Source organism: Erpetoichthys calabaricus, chromosome 13 (genome assembly GCF_900747795.2).
Source record: "Erpetoichthys calabaricus chromosome 13, fErpCal1.3, whole genome shotgun sequence".
In the NCBI taxonomy this organism is placed as follows: Eukaryota; Metazoa; Chordata; class Cladistia; order Polypteriformes; family Polypteridae; genus Erpetoichthys; species Erpetoichthys calabaricus.
Genome location: NC_041406.2, coordinates 113133295 through 113152013, shown reverse-complemented (window position 1 = coordinate 113152013; position 18719 = coordinate 113133295). Strand labels below are relative to the sequence as shown.

Here is an 18719-nt window from a genome sequence, read left to right as displayed (position 1 = left end):
ATAATCTGCTCAATTAAGAGTACCTATTAAATCATTGTGTGAAAATCTAGAAACACATCTATCTTACGTAGCTCTGTAGAGGTTTAAAGAAATAATAATGGATAAACAGTGAACGACAGTCATGCTTATTTTGCGACCCAAAAAACTACAACTCCCAAGATGCAGTGCTGTAGTCGTTGCAGTATCGCTTTACGGCGCCAGCGCCTGTGGAGAGAAGTGCTTCATCAAATTATGTGAGTTTATGTTTAAACCTCCTTGTAAGTCAGGTCATGTTTTAAGATTCTTCGAATATATTGCGGCTAGTGGGCAAGTTGAGCCGTGGCAGAGTGACCTAGTGCAGTACTCGTGGTAAAAGTCTTAAAATAAGCTTCGAAAGATCCAAATGCATATCCTCTGAAATAAGAGTAGTCAGTCTTCAAACTCATAAGGGAATCTTTGACTGCTGACTCGAGGTTTGTGTTGCCAGAACGTTTACAACACACTGAAAATTTCGGATTATATATTTGTAAATTAGTAAAATACATAGACAACGCTATCGTTTTCGGAACGAAACACACAGAGACAGATGTCAACTGATAGTGGAAGTGGTCGAAAGCCGCGTGCGCAGAGGAAAACTGTGGGCAGCATTCATCTCAACCAGTTCATACGATATTTTGACAGGACAATAAAATGATTGCAAGCTGTTTCTATATATGGAAACGAAACTTGTTTAGCTTATCTGTATCACAGTAAATTTTGTCTCTGGGTGAATTACGTTAATATGTATTATGTATAATCAACTTGTGTAGTACTCTTCTATATTTACTACTCATAAACTTGACTTTATAATAATGGGTGGTATTTTAAAGACACATTTCTGCGCAAGTATCTTTATAAAAGTATTTTATGATCAAGTCGTTGCTCTGTAAGTAGATTTACCATTCAGTGGCAAAATGTAATGAATTAAATTATTGCTTGTTATATAACTTATATATGTCATGCTTAAATGTCAGTCCCTTGCAGCCCCGTAGAGTACTTCTCCATCCATTTTTTTTTTAATGAGTTCAATTTATAAAATAAGAGATTGAATCACAAGCTAGAGTAAATGTGTTGGAAGATTTTTAAACTTTTTAAGAGGTTTTTGTTTTGGTTTTTTTTTTGTTTTTTTTTTAACATTATAATCTGAATGTTCTTTTCAGCTTGGCATATCCACAGCCAAATAGGTCATCAACAATGGTATGCACTGTTTGGGGTGAATTTGCCTAATTTATTAAGTATGTTTACAAAGTTCAAAATGAAATTTGCCTCATAGAAGATCCCATATCCTTATTTATTCCCTTCTGTGCCTATAATGAAGTGTCATCAAAAAGTGTCTTTCGTCTAGCTTTTAGGAAGTTTGTCTATGAATTAATATCTGTCTATCCCTAATAACTTAAGTTGGGACGCTGTGTAAAATGCAACTAAAAACAATGCAAAAATTAGCAAATCTCATAAACCCATATTTTATTCACATTAGAACATAACGAGAAGTCAAGAGAAATGACACCTTTTATTGGCTAACTAAAGAGATTACAATATGCAAACTTTTGAGGCAACTCAGACCCCTTCTTCAGGAAAACTTCAGAAATCAGTGTTTGTGAACACAGCTGGCTGTGCCATCCACAAATGCATATTAAAGGTCTATCATGCAAAGAAGAAGCCAAATGTGAACATGATCCAGAAATTCTGCCATCTTCTCCGGCCAAAGCTCATTTAAAATCGATTGAGGCAAAGTGCAAAACTCTTCTGTGGTCGAATAAATCATTGAAATTCTTTTTGGAAACCATGGATGCCATGTCCTCTAGAGAAAGGGGAGAAGGACAATCCAGCTTGTTATAACAGGCCTGCCTTAAGACCAAACCTTTCACCAACTGAAAACATTTGGCACATCACGAAACGAAAAATATGACAAAGGCGACCCAGGACTGTTGAGTAGCTAGAAACCTATATCTGACAAGAATGAGACAGCATTTCTCCCCCAAAAGTCCAACAACTGGTCTCCTCAGTTCCCATACGTTTATGGACTGTTGTTAAAAGAACTTTTTTTCGAGAAGTGTTGCTGCCATCAAATTCAAAATGACCTTATTCTTTTCTAAAATTGGTACGTTATCTCAGTTTAAACATTTGATATGTTTTCTATGTTGTTTTAACTGAATAAAATATTGGTTTATGAAATTTGCAAATCACTGCATTCTGTTTTTATTTACATTTTACTCAGCATTCCAACTTTGTGGAATTGGGGTTCTATCTATCTAATTGTTTTCTCTTTTTACAGTGAGTGGTCAATTACTTACGTCTTTCTAAGAGGAAATTGTTCCATTATTTGCCTGCAGGACATCCCAAATTTATTTGGACATGGATTTAATTAGGCATTAAGTACAGTTACAGGTAAGCTGGCCAGTGTCTAATTTTATGGTTGTTGCAGATTAGCTGGTGGTAAGTCCTACATGGGGCTGGTTCCTGCTTCACCCAGTTTGGCTGAAAATGTAAGTAAGAGGGCTCTGTAAATGGATTGATCTTTACTCTGAATAGCTTACTCCATCATATTGCACCAGTACTTGGATGGATGAATATTTGGTTGCAGAAGAGGTCATGGATTAAGAGGAGTTTTCGCTGTCATGTTCCTGGAACTACTCCAGAACTTTGTTATCCTTGTAACGTAGAAAGTTATTCTTCTATATCATCTCATTACATTTTTGCTAAGATGGGGCAGACCTGGCAACTACTGTGTTATGTGAAAACCCTACGTTTTGAAAAAAGTTAGTGGCCACACAACTGTTAACAGCTGTTATCAAAAGTGAGCCCCTACTGTGCCCTAAAAAGAACACTATACTTGAACTTCTCCATTCACTGTAAACACGTCTTGCTTGGCTCCGTAGCCAACAACTGCAAACAAGTATAATTAATACAGTCACGTGATTAATTTGTTTAAGAATATAAACAAAAAATGTTGTAAATTGATTATATCATAATTTTTAAAATCCCTATTATAGTACTTGGGTGGAGTGGTGGCACTGAGGCAGGGATCTGCACTGAAGGTTGCCAGTTCAAATCCCTTAAATGGCAGAAGTGACTCTACTCCTCTGGGCCCCTGAGCAAGGCCCTTAACCTGCAATTGCTCCGTCCTGGGTATGACGTTAACCTGCATCTAACCCTGCATGTAGGCCCTCCTAACTGCAGGGGAAAATCTTGGGGTTGGTGATAGGATTGGTACTCCAGCCGCCATAAAAAAACCTCACACTGTTCCATTCCACCTGAACTATTGTGATGCTGAGGTATCACCCATTGCATGCTGCACTCGGGTTGTAATCTGGGATCCTGAGTTGGTTTGTCATGTGGTGGGTGCGGTAATGCGCTGTATCAGCGTGTGCTCCTAACCTCCCTCTCCTTCTATTATAGTACAGAGTAAGTCTTGCTCTATTTCGCACTTTGATTCCTTTCTGTCAACCCTTGGAAAAAATCAGTATGACCCAGGAACCATCTTATACAGTGTCTAATGCTCAATGCTTGTGCGTGTGTGTTTGTTCTTTGTGTAGTTCCACAACCTTGGCCGTGTCAACAAAATTTTGCATACATACCCCACTTTGCCAGGAAGAGGTAGTAGACTGTCCTCACAGGTGGCGCAGTGGTAGTGCTGCTGCTTTGCAGTAAGGAGACTGTGGAAGATTGTGGGTTCGCTTCCCGGTTCCTCCCTGTGTGGATAGCGCTTTGAGTACTGAGAAAAGCGCTATATAAATGTAATGAATTATTATTATTATTATTACTTTGGAAAAGTGTAAAGTGGCGAAATGCTGCACTGCAAAGGCTGGGCTATGCCCATAAGGCCTCTTCTTAGAAGATGCTGATTTGATGCTGAGAGAAAATTAACAGCTTAAATTGCAATTATCCATTCAGGACCTTAGTAGTACAAGGTAACTTAAGCTAATCCCTGTGTGGATAACGAATTGAGTACTGAGAAAAGTGCTATATAAAGAATTATTATTATTATTACTATTATTATATTAATTGATTAATTTTCACATTGTAATGAGTGCTGTGACAGTGGAGGCAGACATACATACACGCAGACCACTACAGCTATTGGGCTGCACACATTTGAGAAGTGCCTCTGTCTGCCCTAATATCTTTGTTATTTTAACTATTTGATCACTATATAACATAACAACAGCCATCATAAACAGAAGCTTGCTGTCTGTTGCACCAGGTTAATGAGAGCACCTCTGCTGTTTGCAGATCAAAACCACCGTCCCCACTTTGAGTGTTGCCTTCATGATCTGTTGGATTGGTTTAGAAATGGGACACTCAGTGAACCATCCAGTTGATCCTACCGAGTTATAAGTAAAATTCACTCATGGTTGTCTCCAGACATACAAATTATATGTCTGGCTATAGCAAGACTAATTATGTTTTTTGCCTTAAGCCATTGTTATTTTTTCCCTGTAAAAATCCAGACAACTCTAAAATTAGCTAAGAGAAAGCAGACCATCTGTGCTTCTCCTCCAAGACATGGACTCAAAAATAACCCAGCAGGGCATTAAACTGCCTTGTTTGTAAACACAAGGACCTTGAGAGAAATGTTTAATGCAGCCCTGATGACAGATATTAGGTGAGAGTGCACATGATTATACAGTGGGTATAGAAAAGAATCACCCCCTTCAAAATAGTCCCATTTTTTTTTGCTTTACAGCCTTAAATAAAAACACACGAACCAATATTTTTTTCCAGATTTACTTACTCAATGCAATCTGTAACATCCAAGTGAAAGATATCACAGCTACGGTTCAGAAAAATTATAAAAAATCAAAAACAAGACATACTGCGATTAATAAAGGATCACCCATCAATGTCAATATTTTGTTGAACCACCTTTTGCTTTAATGACAGCCTTGAGTCTGTTGAGATACTTCTTTATCAGCTTTGCACATCTGTAAAGAAGAGTGGGCAAATATTGCTCAATATAAAACTGTTCAAGTTTGGTGAGATTGGATGGTGAGCATTGATGAACTGCTATCTTCAACTCTTTCCACAGACATTCAGTGGGATTTAGGTCTGGGCTCTGACTGGGCCATACGTGGACATTCACTTTTTTCTCCTGTGTGGTCAATTTTGCTGTGTGCTTCAGGTTATTGTCGTGTTGAAAGGTGAACATTCTGCTGATCTTCAACGTTCTGGCAGAGGGCAGCAGGTTTTCCTCAAGAATTTCTCGGTATTTTGCCCCATCCATTTTTACTTCTACCCTAACGAGAGCCCCAGGCCCTTCGGCCGATAAACACCCCCATAACAGGATGCTGCTACCTCCATACTTTACAGTAGGTATGGTGTGTTGTGGATGGTGAGCTGCATTAGATTTCCACCAGGTGTACTTTTTGGTATTGATTTTGGTCTCATCTGACCATAAGAAAAAGGCATCCGAATCTTCAAGGTACATTCTAGCAAAGCTCAAACGAGCATTAATGTGGCCTTTCTTGAGAAGTGGCTTTTTCCTTGTGACCCTCTGAACAAGCCACAATTGTGGAGTGCTTGTGAAATTGTTGTCACATGCACACAAGACTGCTCTTTTCCATAAAATCCTGTAACTCCTTCAAAGTGGCCATTGTCCTCTTGGTAGCCTCTCTTAGTAGTTTCCTCCTTGCTCTTCCATCCAGTTTGGACGGACAGCCGGATCCAGGGAGGGTCCTAGTAGTACCAAACACTTGCCACTTCTTTATTATGACCTTTACTTTGCTCCTTGGGATTGATAAAGCCTTTGAGATTTTTTTGTATCCATCACCTTATGTCTGTCCATAGATCTATCCCTGAGATCTTTTGAAAGTGGTTTGCCACCCATAGTCAGTTGTTTGCTGTCCGTTGCACTACCAAGCAAGGGAATGCTCCAGGAACAGCTTTTTTTATGCTTCACTAATCACACTGATTACAACTGATCAGAGGAGGAAGCCAGTAACAATGGTCTGCAATAGAAATGGTGGTTACTTACACCTGATTGAGTTTACAAATATTGTTTAGGAGGGGGGTGATCCTTTATTAATCTCATTATTTCTTATTTTTTATTTTTTTAAATTCTTCTGAACTGTAGCTGTGATATCTTTCACTTGGATGTTATAGATTGCATTGAGTAAGTAAAGCTGGAAAAAATATTGGTTTGTGTGTTTTCATTTAAGGCTGTAAAGCAAAAACAAAATGGGAACATTTCGAAGGGGGCGATTCTAGATATGGGGCATTTTATGAAAAGTATTGGTGCATCAATTAGTGAATGAACTTTCCTTTGAAGGCTACCAGCTTGAAAGATTTGTCAGCCCCGCACACATCTTTTTAGATATATATACATTTTTTTTTATAAATATGACTGTCATGGGAAAAATGTTAATAGTTTCCTTCCTCAGTTATTTCCTCTTCTTTAATAATGCACATCTATCATTTTTAAATATGACAGACTCTGCTTTGTATATATTTGGGTAGGAAAATGTTGCAGCATATGACATAATTAGTGATGATCTGTGATGGGTTCATCAAGTATATGCTACATAAAACTGAAATAAAAAAGGGCTGACAAAAATTAAATTTTTATTAATGTGTGATGTTTCAAAAGGAAAGTAAACACGTGCATATGGAAAATAAAGTGAATAAGAAGGAACAGTTAGCTATCTGAAATAACTTTCATCTAATATTAATGATTTTGATAAGCAAAAATTCTTAACTATAACCATGAATGTTTCAAGCATCACTGTAATAATAGAGTTATACATTGTTCTTTCCAGAACATTTTCCCAGAAATGGCAAAAGCTTGATAATAGAGTGAGGGTGTCACGCTACCTTTACTTCAATGGCACTTGATGAGTGTAATAAAAATATAACATCAGACTTTTTCTCACTAATGAAATGACTATACATTTTTGACTGAAAGGGTCTCTCACAAGCATCTGTTGCTTTTTTGCTGATTGTTAGCTGTTTGGGCTGGTACTCAGAGAGTGGAAACTATTGCAGGTTTATTTTCAAAATGGAATTAACTTTTATCACCATGTATTTTTATTCTAAGATTAATGTATCCCTACTGTAAACATTAATTTTTACTTTTCAAGCAGCTACTCCACCAGTAGTATAAGAAAGATTTAAAAACGAAAATGTCCCAGAAATCTAACCTAAAAAACTGCAAGCAGATGCTGAACCTCAGAACCACAAGGAGAGAATTAGGAATTAAAATCTTCAGACCTTGCGTATATAATTTTTTTCTGCATTGAATTTCAGCCATTTGAAAGGGCTCACAGAGTCTTGAAAAAAATGGACATGGTCGAATCCAGTTTTGGGCAACTAATTAAGTAGCAGATACTAAAAACGAAGGTACACTTATTCTCTGTGGTGGCACTGTGGCCCAGTGGTCACACTGCTGCCTCGTAGTAAGGAGAACAGGGTTCGCATCCCAGGTCCTCCCTGCATGTTCTCCCCATGTCTGCTTGGGTTTCCCCTGGGTACTCCGGTGTCCTACCACAGTCCAAAGACACACAGGTTACGTGGATTGGCGTTTCCTAAATTGGCCCTAGTGGGTGGTTGAGGTGTGTGTTTTTGCCCTGCAGTGGACAGGTGTCCTTTTCAGTGTTTGTTCCTGCCTTGCACCCTATGGTATCTGGGATAGGCTCCAGGGGACACCCATGACCCTGTTAAGGACTAAGCGGGCTAGAAAATGACTGATTGACATATGCTCTGCCAGTTATGATGAGCTAATAGCTTATGATTTGCTTTATGGACAGCATATCACAAGTGAAAAACATTTCAGTTTACTTGAATTTTGTTGACAACAACTTACCTGTCATTTCATATAGTAGCTAAAAATCATTTTTGAAAAATAAAAACATTCTTTGATGTCTTGATTAGATTTACCAGAGTTAGCCTGCCTGAACAGAAGTGATTTGTCAACAAAACATTATGTTTTAGCTTAACCAGTTGGCAGGATAATTTGTTCTTAACAGAAGACATTTCATACCGTCTCTGCTTAGAGATCATTTCTTGTTCTTGTGTTGTGCTATGGTGGCTATAAGTTTTACAGTACATACTCGTATTTAAGCTTTCTCATTGCGTACATACATATACATTATATAGACAATTATTGGCACCCCTGGTAAAGATGAATAAAAAGAATTGTAAAAATCATTTTGTGATGAATTATCTTAATCTTGCACTGAAAAAGTGAAATTCAACCTTTAATATGTAGCAGGACCACATAGAGGGTTTTATTTCTATGTAAGTATGTCCTGTTGAGTGATTGTTAAATGTGCATAACAATACTGGTTGCACCAATTCCTGTTTGTAAATTGGGCTCAGTCCCCTTAAACAGGATTGCACTGATGCGGAGGGGCTTGTGGGATTTGTAGTTTGTGGTTTGTATGCAGTATACCAATTAAACCGGCGTTAGGTTCTTTTTCCTCCCAATCCAGTCCATCGATGTTCTTGGAGAAGAGGTGCGCCTCCGAAGACTATTCTTCTAGACTCCAGGAGTAGAACAGTATTTCACTATCCATGTTCTGGGAAGCAGTTTATTGAAAAAGAGCGTTCCACACTTCTTTCCATCATTTAACCATAGTTTCCATTTCCAGAATCACTTCAATCACTTACAGTAAGGACTTTTCGTCATGTGGGGGTTTATTGGTGAGGTTTGTTTAGTACTTTTTGTGTGTGTAAGTACTTATTCTAGCAAATAAGGAACATTTTATATATTTGTGTGTTTGGTATGTTGAATCTTTGTGGGCATTTTACTGGTTGTTGTCAGTATTCAGTAGGGCTTAGGTGTTGGCCTGATTCTATCCGTCCCTCATTTTTAAAAGCATAGTGGCCTCCTTGCTACGTAAATCTGGTGGCAACCTCTGCGCTCACTAGAAGTTGGGGTGCGCTACAAATTTAAGTAAAAGTTATTCATAGAAAACCTAATGCCTCATCAAAAAGCATGTGCCCAGATCAACACAAAAATGGTTAAAGGAACACAAAATCAAGCATCTGCCATGACAGTCTCAGTCCCTGAATCTAAACCCAATAGAAAACTTGTGGGGGAATAAGGTGAAGAGGACAGTGTACAAGAGAGTATCTAGAACTCTGGGTGATCGGGAGAGATTCTGTAAAGAGTATAAAATATAAAATGTTCTAGGAGAAGATTCAGTGCTCCTTTATAGGTAAAGGGAGGTTGTACAAAGTATTAAATGCAGGGGTGCCAATAATTATGAAAAATGTGGTGTTGTAAAAATGATTATTTCTTGATGAATAATTATTTTTTTTCTCAGAATAAATTTACTTCAGTTGAAGGGGCCAATAACTTTGGAGGTGTTGGGTGTGCGTTTAGGATTGTGAATAAGTATTTTCACCCCCATATCATTTGTTTTTGCATATTTTACATAATTATTTATTTCAGAATACTAGACAAAGTGGAATATTAGAAAGGAAACCAATCTGAACACTCAATACAGTTTTTAAATATTTGGTGTCTTTTTTCATGGAAAAGGATATGCTTAAGGACAGAAGCTGCAAAATTATTTCAGGAATCTTCCATCTGAAACATAAAACAAAAACTTTGAAGAATTTGCTGACCTGTTTTTGTAATTTGATCTGTCTAGAACTGTCACCATCAAAAATGAATCGAGCATCAAGTACCTCCATTCAAAATAAGGATTCTGCAGCCTCCTTTGTTTGCATAAACATATTTGCGACACCCTTCATTAAGTGTGGCATTGTGCTGAGTTGGCATAACCACTGCTGCTGATGGAATGATGCAGGACTTGGGACAAGGGTAAAAGTGATGGATGCTATTTGGGTTTTTATTACTTTGTATATACACATGGCTTGCTGTTTCACAGTAATAATTTGTAATCTTATTAGTAAAGGTTTGATCTTAAAATATTCTGTAGTGGTGATGCTGTGCAGAGAAGGTGGTGGCTGACACAGAGAGAGAAGCCTCCTGTTACCAGGGAAGCACATCGCTCACAGTGGACGGAGACTGGCCCTGTGTGACTGATGCATGAAGATATACATTTAGCTCGCGCCAAAAAGCGCTCACCTCTGAGCCAGAGAACATAGGTTCGCAGCTCATAACTGGCAATTTCACCACATCAAAAATCATTGGACTGTGGCTGCTTTGTGGTGTGAGTCCACAGCAGTCTACATCCTTTAGAAGATTTGACTAGTTTTATGTTTCACCCATTTCCTGTAATTTTTTTTTATTTTTTATTTTTTTTTTAAACTCTGAAGCAGCCGAGTGGTTTCTTGTCTTCTGTAAGTGAAGGGAAAATAGTAGCGTATTGCAATGATTTTTATTGTAAAATACCACTGGAACACTGATCACAATTACCAAGACTTTTTTACATTCTATGCACCATTAATAAGAAAGTTGAAGTCAGGAATTTCATTGATATTTCCATAGCAAAATGTATCCCTTTTGCATTCTCGCACATTGCTAACATTAATACTAGGACTGTGAGATAAAGTTTCACTGTTAAAATATAATTTGAACTTATTTGAAAAAGGTCTTATACAAGGCAAAAGCTAACAGTCGTTGTTCGTTTCATATTGCAATAATTTATGGAAAAGTGTTACTCTAGATACACTATGCAGTGCTGCAGGAATTTGCAGATCATGTCCGCAATCAGTCTTTTTGGAATTATGAATGGTTAGCTTGTTAATCAGTAAGATTTACAGCTACACCAATTTACAACATAGGGGCAGTTGTTCTACCCCATTGCCCTCTTTTTTTGATCTACTGGTATTTTTAAAGTCTTCTCTGGTACACTAAAAGTACTGTATTGTTTTGCATTAGATATTGTTTTGATCCACTGTTCTTGATTCTTGACTGTTATTTTCTCTCTGACTTAATGGGAACATCTTAGCCTAAAACAACTTGCACAATTCCGATTTTCCTCTATTGTAACACTGTAAACCCATATTTTAAAGAGAATTTGCACATTTAGCTACCTCAGCCAGCACACTGTACTGCTCTTGGCTGTTGGCTTGGTTCATAATGCCTAAAACAATCAAGTGTAATAAAAAAAATGTTCAGGCCACCTATTGCATTTTTGAATCTACAAAGGAGAAGAAAAGACCCTAGTTAGTTTTAATGTCATGTGTTATTAATTAATGGCTAACTCCTGCCTGCTGCACTCAACTGGCGTCCTGCACTACAGACGTACCAAGAAGGCCCTATACAATTTGTGTGTGTGTTTCTTTTAATAAACGATAACTATATCCAATGCCTCTTATGATTTACTTTAAAATTGTATCATTTGTTAACTTAGCACTACAATCTAACTTGTTTTACAGAATCTTTAAGTTGCTGTGAAATAAAAATGTATGCTAAATAAAAATTGTAATGGGGACTAAATACTTAAAGATCACTACAGTCCAACATTTAGTACATTGAGTTACCTCCGTTGTGAGACATGGACAGATTCTTAGTGCCTTAATTTTTATAAGCACATCTTACTCGCATCCTCTGCCCTCAAGGACCAAAAAGTGGCTTAGTTGGTGGAAAGTAAAATGACAACTGCATTTACCAGGTTTAAGCAATCATGAATGTTTTTTCTTGGGGCTTCACACATGCCTTATCAGTGTGAGTGTTTCTGGTTTTAATTCCATTGACATCACATCACCTTGTACACACAAAGAGTCCCATTTTTGGAAGGGGCTGTTGTTTCAAGTTTGTAGCCTGAAGTTTTCACTCACTAGTGCACATATCAAAAGCACTTAATGCTTTTCAGACTCACTGTAATTTAAAAAAAAAAAAAGGATAGGAAAGCACTTTGCGTGCACATGTGACTCATATGGATTTTAGCTCCTTTTCATAGTTTATTTTATGGCTAGCTATACTAACAAGAAATTGCTTACCCAGACATCAATGCTGGACTTAAGACAAGGTGACTGTGCAGATCTTTTTTTTTATATATATATATGGTGTATGTTCTCAGGATCTGACGGCTCTTATATTTACTTAACACTTGCTCGATTAGTGTTATAATTGTTCCTGGTTAGATGGGCAGGATTTTGTTCTTGCTGCTGTCACCACTGCTTACCTTTAAAATAAAGTATTAAAAAACCCCACAAACATACATCTTACACCTAGAATCATTACCATAAGTTTGTATATCTTTAAATATTTACTTATTTTTAGTTTGAATGTTCAAGCCTGGGCGGCACGGTGGCGCAGTGGGTAGCGCTGCTGCTTCGCAGTTGGGAGATCTGGGGACCTGGGTTCGCTTCCCGTGTCCTCCCTGCGTGCAGTTTGCATGTTCTCCCCGTGTCTGCGTGGGTTTCCTCCGAGGGCTCCGGTTTCCTCCCACAGTCCAAAGACATGCAGGTTAGGTGGATTGGCGATTCTAAATTGGCCCTAGTGTGTGCTTGGTGTGTGGGTGTGTTTGTGTGTGTCCTGCGGTGGGTTGGCACCCTGCCCGGGATTGGTTCCTGCCTTGTGCCCTGTGTTGGCTGGGATTGGCTCCAGCAGACCCCCGTGACCCTGTAGTTAGGAATGTAGCGGGTTGGAAAATAAATGGATGGATGGATGGATGTTCAAGCCTTGTTTTTTTGCTAATTTGACAGCCCTAACCAACACTGCTACTGAGATTCAGATACAAAGTCCCTGTGGTGATTTTGCCTGTGGAGTTACGGTATAAATTTTAATTTTATTTTATTCCATTTAGATTTTACAAATGCATTATCCAGGCAAGTGTTACAAAGAAGCTAGAGCCGATCCCAGCAGGCACTGGACACAGAGGCAAGAACAATCCCTGGAATGGGCACCAGCCCATCACAGGGTGAACAATAAAATAAAATGGAAAGCAATATATTGTACATTTAAATCACAATACTTAACATATTATCAAAAAAATCAGTATTATTGTGTCCTTGGTATCAAATCTTTCCCAACAATTTTCACTACAATGGTAGGCTGTTTTTGCAGTTTATTAATTTATTGAATATTTTTATTTTTTTTCTTTAGTTTTCAAGATCTCACCTAGAAAACCAGAAATGGAAAACTACAAGAAGATTCAAACGACAGAAAAGCCCTGTCCAATGCCTTTCCAGGAACTGCCGTCTGACACCCCAGAAATGAAGGTCAAGGATGGCAGTAAAATACGTAACTTAGTGGGGTTCGCTATTAGGCATATGGAGAAGGAGGAGGCAAGGTGCATAGTCTTCACAGGAAGTGGTAATGCTGTGTGCAAGGCCATCAGTTGTGTGGAAATCTTAAAGCAACACATTAAGGGTCTGCATCAGGTTACTAAACTTCTGTACAAGCTTACTGAAGAGTTATGGGAGCCACTTGAACCCACTGCTGGACTGGACAGCTTAACTGTGAAGAGGAATGTGCCAGCTATCTATGTGCTACTGTCAAAAGACCCTCTGGATGTTTCAGAATCTGGCTATCAGGCACCAGGGTGCTTTTCTGCTTTTTGGGCACAGACCTTAAAAGATGAAGAAAGTCAACAAGGGCAAAGAAGGAAGCGCCAAGCAGGAGTGTGGCAAGGAAAAGGAGGAAAAGGCAAATATACGCCTCAAAACCCAGGAAATCGTGGTGAGCCAGTCAAAAAGACTCAAGGCAGAGGGCGTCCAAAGCAGTAGGTCCTACTGAATTAGACAGCTGGACTGACCCTTTTAAATGATGAGGTGATCATTCAGTCTGAAGGTCTTCATTGTTTTGTATTTTACTCTTCCTTCCTAAGAAATGTGCACTCTTTTGGGCAATAACACTTCACTTAGATAGTCTCCTCTGATTGGGTCTTGGGGTAGAGTGGTGGTGTTGAAAATTTCTGGTTAATAGTAGTCTGTCTTTTCATTTTTATCAGTGACACATTGTTTGGTTTAACGTTGTTGTTGTGTCCATTGCCTGCACAGTGGTTTTTATTATTTATATTTCAGAGTTACAGCAGTCAACAAATATGTTGCATAGCTCATTAGGCTTCTAAGCTGCGGTGTCTCCAAACACAATTGTATGTATCATGCGTTGGGTAAGCTACTCTAGAGTATTGTGTGCACATTGTAATTTTATAATAAGACTGCTTAGAGCTTCGAAGAAGAGCTTTAATTAACAGTAAGGAAATCTCTGTCTTTGTATTGGTATTACAGATTACTTCACCCAACATTTTGGGTCAACTTCAGCGACTCTTGTACGCTTATTGAAAGAACAATTGATATATGATTAAACTAAGAATGGATTGTGCACCCCCAAACCCAGTATATAGATTTATTTTTGCTCATTTCCTTATTTTGTCAATAAATTACTTAATAGACTGCTCTGTATGAATTCTTTGAGCATCCTTTCCCTCCAAGAAATCAGAAGTAGTTCTTTTGTTTCCTTTCCCAGAGTTTTATGTGAGCTATGGACACTCTTTGTATGTTTTTAAGGCAGTGCACTTCCAATATTGATGGGTGGATAAAAAGAAATAACTTTATTGATCCCTGAGTTTAAATTCATTTGCTTCAGCAGCACCTTATAACTTACTTACAGACATAGTTAAAAAACATAACATAAAGCAAGCGCACACTGTTAAATGCAATACATTTAAGACTCCAAACTATGCACACGATACCCTGGCTGGGGGGAAAGACAGGTAGGATGAGAGGAGACTTTATATATTAATGACTGCGGGCAAAAAAGATCCATAGCAGATCCTCATGGGCACCATGCTGGAAACAAGCTGATGGGTAAACATGCTGCATGACAACAGGCCATGATGTGGATGGGCAGTGTAGGATTTGAAAAATATATTTCATGTAGGAATTGAGTGAATTTAACTTGGTTAATTAATGATCAGTTTTGCTGACGGCAGTACTGGTAATTACTCCTAATTCAGCAACGGTACTTTATTTACCTTTCCTTTCTTGGTTGTAGGAGGGAGTCTCCAACCTTTAGATTTATATCAAGGCACACTCATTTTAAGGAAGAGAATAATATAATTTATTAGTAAATACAAGGGTTACAGAAGTATGATAAATGCATATATAATCAAATAAACGCAGACAGCCTAGACAGAAAAACATGTAACATATAGGCTGCCTGTCTGCTGGTATTTTAGAGTTCTACTTTATCTTGACACAGATGAATAGTTTTATGATATAATTTTGCGCCTTTTGTCTCAAGAGGTCTGCAGAGGAACCACCGGAGAGATGTCAGTGCAACTCTCTTACCCGATGATGTCCAGGCAGGTCCTGGCACAAGCTGGAGTTCAGTCACTTAGTTTGGAATGGAAGTGAGGGAAGGCACAGCTGGATGCCTGCATCGCTGTTAAATCTGCCTTCTTAACAGGCCTGGCATGCAGCTAAAGCCTTGCAGAACGGGCAGCGCCCACTTTGTCCTACAGCAGCATTAGTCTTAGTGGCCTCACATGCCAACATTAGTCTTGCTGGCCACTAGTGTGCACCACTGTCCTTTTTTTCCCCTCTGTCTAACAACACAAGGCTTAGTCCTTAACCACAGTTGACTTCCTTGATCAGTTTATTTAAGCCTCTGACATACCTTGTGCTGGCATTTACTCATTTAGCAGATCATACCAGAGAATAGTACACTGGCCACAATATACAAGTGAGACATTCCCAGCAGCCTGTGGTGCACATTTTGATATATTTTAATACCAAAAAGTATATTTTCTTGTGGATGCTTTGTAAAAATTGTGATATGAAAGGATGTGACCATTTACATAAAAATCACCAGAAAAGAGCCAACCAGTGACATCACTGGTCTAGTACTGAGCTGTGGAAGAACACAAATCCCAGAAATCAATGGGGCAGTGCGAACCATAATGTGATTTGCCTGTCTCATAAATGCACCCTCTCAGACTACCAGAAATTACCAGACTTGCATTCAAACCATGAAGTAAAAGCCAGTTCTCATCATATGCACGCAAGTCAGCTATTTACTGGTTGGATGTAGGGGTGGGTTAGCGGATTGGCAAGCCATGTACGTCAGTTCTGGGTGCTGCATTGATTCTTAGGATTTGAGTTCTTCACGTTTCTCAATACCAGTGAAGTCAGTTCTTTGAGCATTTTTCAGAATTCTTGCTTAAATAGCTGCATTGTTTGCCAATTTTATTTTCAAAGCTCTCATAAACTGGTAAAGTAAAACATCACTTTAAACAGAAGATTCTTGTATGGCATTTTTTTTTTTCTTTTTATACAGCAGGACTGTTAATCGGCCGAGTCCAATCTGCTGTTAAGGTGGACCATGAAGTATTTATAGCTCTGCTCCCAGATCCACCCTTAGCATTTTTGCTGCCCTAGGTGAAGCTGTAAACCGTTAAACAAATGGCAGAATCACAAAAGAACAATGTTGGTAAAATTCCTCTGTGTTCAAATTCTAAATATAACAATCCTTGCCCAAGTTTGAACAGCTTTTCCACTGAATAAACATAGTAAAGATAATCTAAACAATCAAAAGATACAACAGGACACATTTTTATATGTTGTTGCAGCACCCATGTTTGTAGCTGATGAGTACTTAACGTTTATGCACTACATTAACATTGATGCTGTTACTTTTTAACTGGACCAACTTTAATGTTGCACTGACATGGGCATTGGTTTTCGAAAGGGCAAATGCTTGTCTTGGAGTTAACAAGTGCAAATCCATGCTCATAGAAAACAGCACAGCAGGTGCCTTGTCAATGGAGCACAACTATGCAATGGCACCTGCTCATGGTCAGTGTATATAACTTAATGTAACTACAATGTTGGTTTTTTTCACTTGCCAACTCCTGGGCAGGCGCTACGCGCTAGTCACCTCACGGCGCTGCCGCTCAGTTATGGGGAAGCGGATGTACAATTTAAACAAATTATTTTCATGGGAATTGTTACATATGCATAATAAACCTAACTATTTTACATTACAGCGAGTAATTAACAATAGTAAAACATAATATATTGAAAGAAAATTGTTTCATGTTGCATTAGAGGTATTCATTTCGTTATACGTTTTCATTCTGTTTGGCTTTGAAATTAACATGCAAATACTTTTTAAACTTACACTTTTACTGTAAAACTTCAGTAAAAACAATATTTGGAATTATCTTTTCATCAATATCGCATTGAATTTTGATTCCGTGTTTGGAGTTACATCGTGACAATGCAACGTATAACTGCCCATGAGTGAATATTGTTTCTTTCTCTCTAATAAATAAACTGACTTTTTCGAATGTTTGCCCCTGTGATTTGTTAATTGTCATAGCAAAAGCTATTTTGTAGCGGGGCCACATAGTTAGTGTTGTAAATGTCAGTTCTGAGTGCGTCTCGTTTCATTGTCCCGTTTGCTGTTTGTATGTGTATCAGTTAATGCCGTCCCTGAAAAGGAGGACGGATGATGGAAGGAGATCACAGCCACAAACCTGGAAAACACCTGTTCACAATTAATCAGTTACTGCCATCACAGGACTATTTAAGCCAGCAGGAGGAGAAGGAAGGGGAGAGGAGAGAAAGGAGACCATTTTGTTTCAACCACGTTTCAACTTACTTGCTGTTTTTTCACATCGCGCCTTTTCACCCGTTTGCTTTTCATTTTGCCAGACTGTCTTTCAACCTCCATCTGCTGAGACCCCGGGGTCGATTCGCCATTCGCTGAGGAATCGTGGTGAGGTTGCTTCAATCGCCGGGAAAGTCAAACAACGCATTTACCGCTAGTTCAGTCATCCGTATTCAGGACAGTTTGTATAACCGGACTCAAGTTCACAATCATTCAGTTTATCAGTCATTTTTGTTATTCGTGTTGTGTGTTTATATGTTACAGGGGCAAGGGAGGGTTTTTTGTTGTATTTATATTTGGTGGTGTCTTGTTGTTGCTGGGGTGGAGGGATATTTATATTTATATGTTTTCTATTTTTTGCATGTCTTGTTTCATTTAATACATTTAATCCGTTTAAATTTTACATCCTGTTTTTGTGTACTTATATTTTCACCGTCGATTGTGGGGAAAAGTTTAATTGGTTAGAAGTACAGCTTGATAGTTAGATTATTTCTCAGTAAATCATCCAGGCCACAGGTCTTGGAGGTGTAGCTGCCGGCTGGGTAAAGGGGTCGGCCGTTACAATTCTAGCAGGAAACTGTAAACGTTTTAATACGAATGGCATATCAAGATATCCTTTGGTGTCTGTTTTCCGCGGAAGATGTACTACCTCACCTTTCTTGTCGCCTGTTAAAATTTTACATGTCAGAATTGTTCAACCAATTTTGAATACAACTAATCTTGTCCTATTGCATAGCCCATCACTTAGGCATAAATTACACAATAACATTACAATACATCCTTCTTTCAACAATAATTCATCCAGTGGAAGACCAGACGGTGTTAATGGTTGTAGATATTCTACGGGACATTGTAAGATGATGTTTTCATTTTCCGCGCGATCACCACCAACTGTTTCAGCATAGTCTACTGATACGCATTGTGGCACGCGGCTGGGGACCACGAGGGGGTGACCGTCCTGGTTGTTTTGGGGACCACGGGTACAGAGCTTGGAAGCTCAGCCCTGTAGGGACCCGTGGTCACCGCCAAGGGGCGCCCCCATACGTGATGGTTCCTGGACCCCAGTACTTCCGCCACACCCGGAAGTGCTGGGGGGAAGACGAGTGGGGACACCCGGAGTGCTTCCGGGTACGCAGCCAGCACTTCTGCCACACTGGGGCGTGTTCGTGGGAGATTGCTGAAACACACCTGGAGCACATCCGGGTGTTAATAAAAGGGGCCGCCTCCC

At 38.8% G+C, this 18719-nt stretch overlaps 1 protein-coding gene across 3 annotated transcripts; it reads left to right on the top strand.

Annotated features, from left to right (window-relative positions):
* Positions 1-131: 131 nt before the first annotated feature.
* Positions 132-17890, top strand: rpp25l (ribonuclease P/MRP 25 subunit-like). Of its 3 annotated transcripts, none has more exons than XM_051935843.1 (3): positions 132-233; positions 2298-2406; positions 12980-17890. In XM_051935843.1, exon 3 carries the CDS (start codon positions 13009-13011, stop codon positions 13600-13602), a length of 594 nt encoding a protein of 197 aa, XP_051791803.1. In that variant the 5' UTR covers positions 132-233; positions 2298-2406; positions 12980-13008; the 3' UTR covers positions 13603-17890. The 3 variants fall into 3 exon arrangements, with proteins under 3 accessions (XP_051791803.1, XP_028673314.1, XP_051791804.1); XM_028817481.2 differs by having other exon boundaries at positions 155-233; positions 2294-2406; XM_051935844.1 differs by lacking the exon at positions 132-233 and adding an exon at positions 249-616.
* The last annotated feature ends 829 nt before the right edge of the window (positions 17891-18719 follow it).

Excerpts from the sequence above, each read along its gene's own strand:
- rpp25l (XM_051935843.1), top strand. The coding sequence starts at position 13,009 with ATGGAAAACTACAAGAAGATTCAAACGACAGAAAAGCCCTGTCCAATG.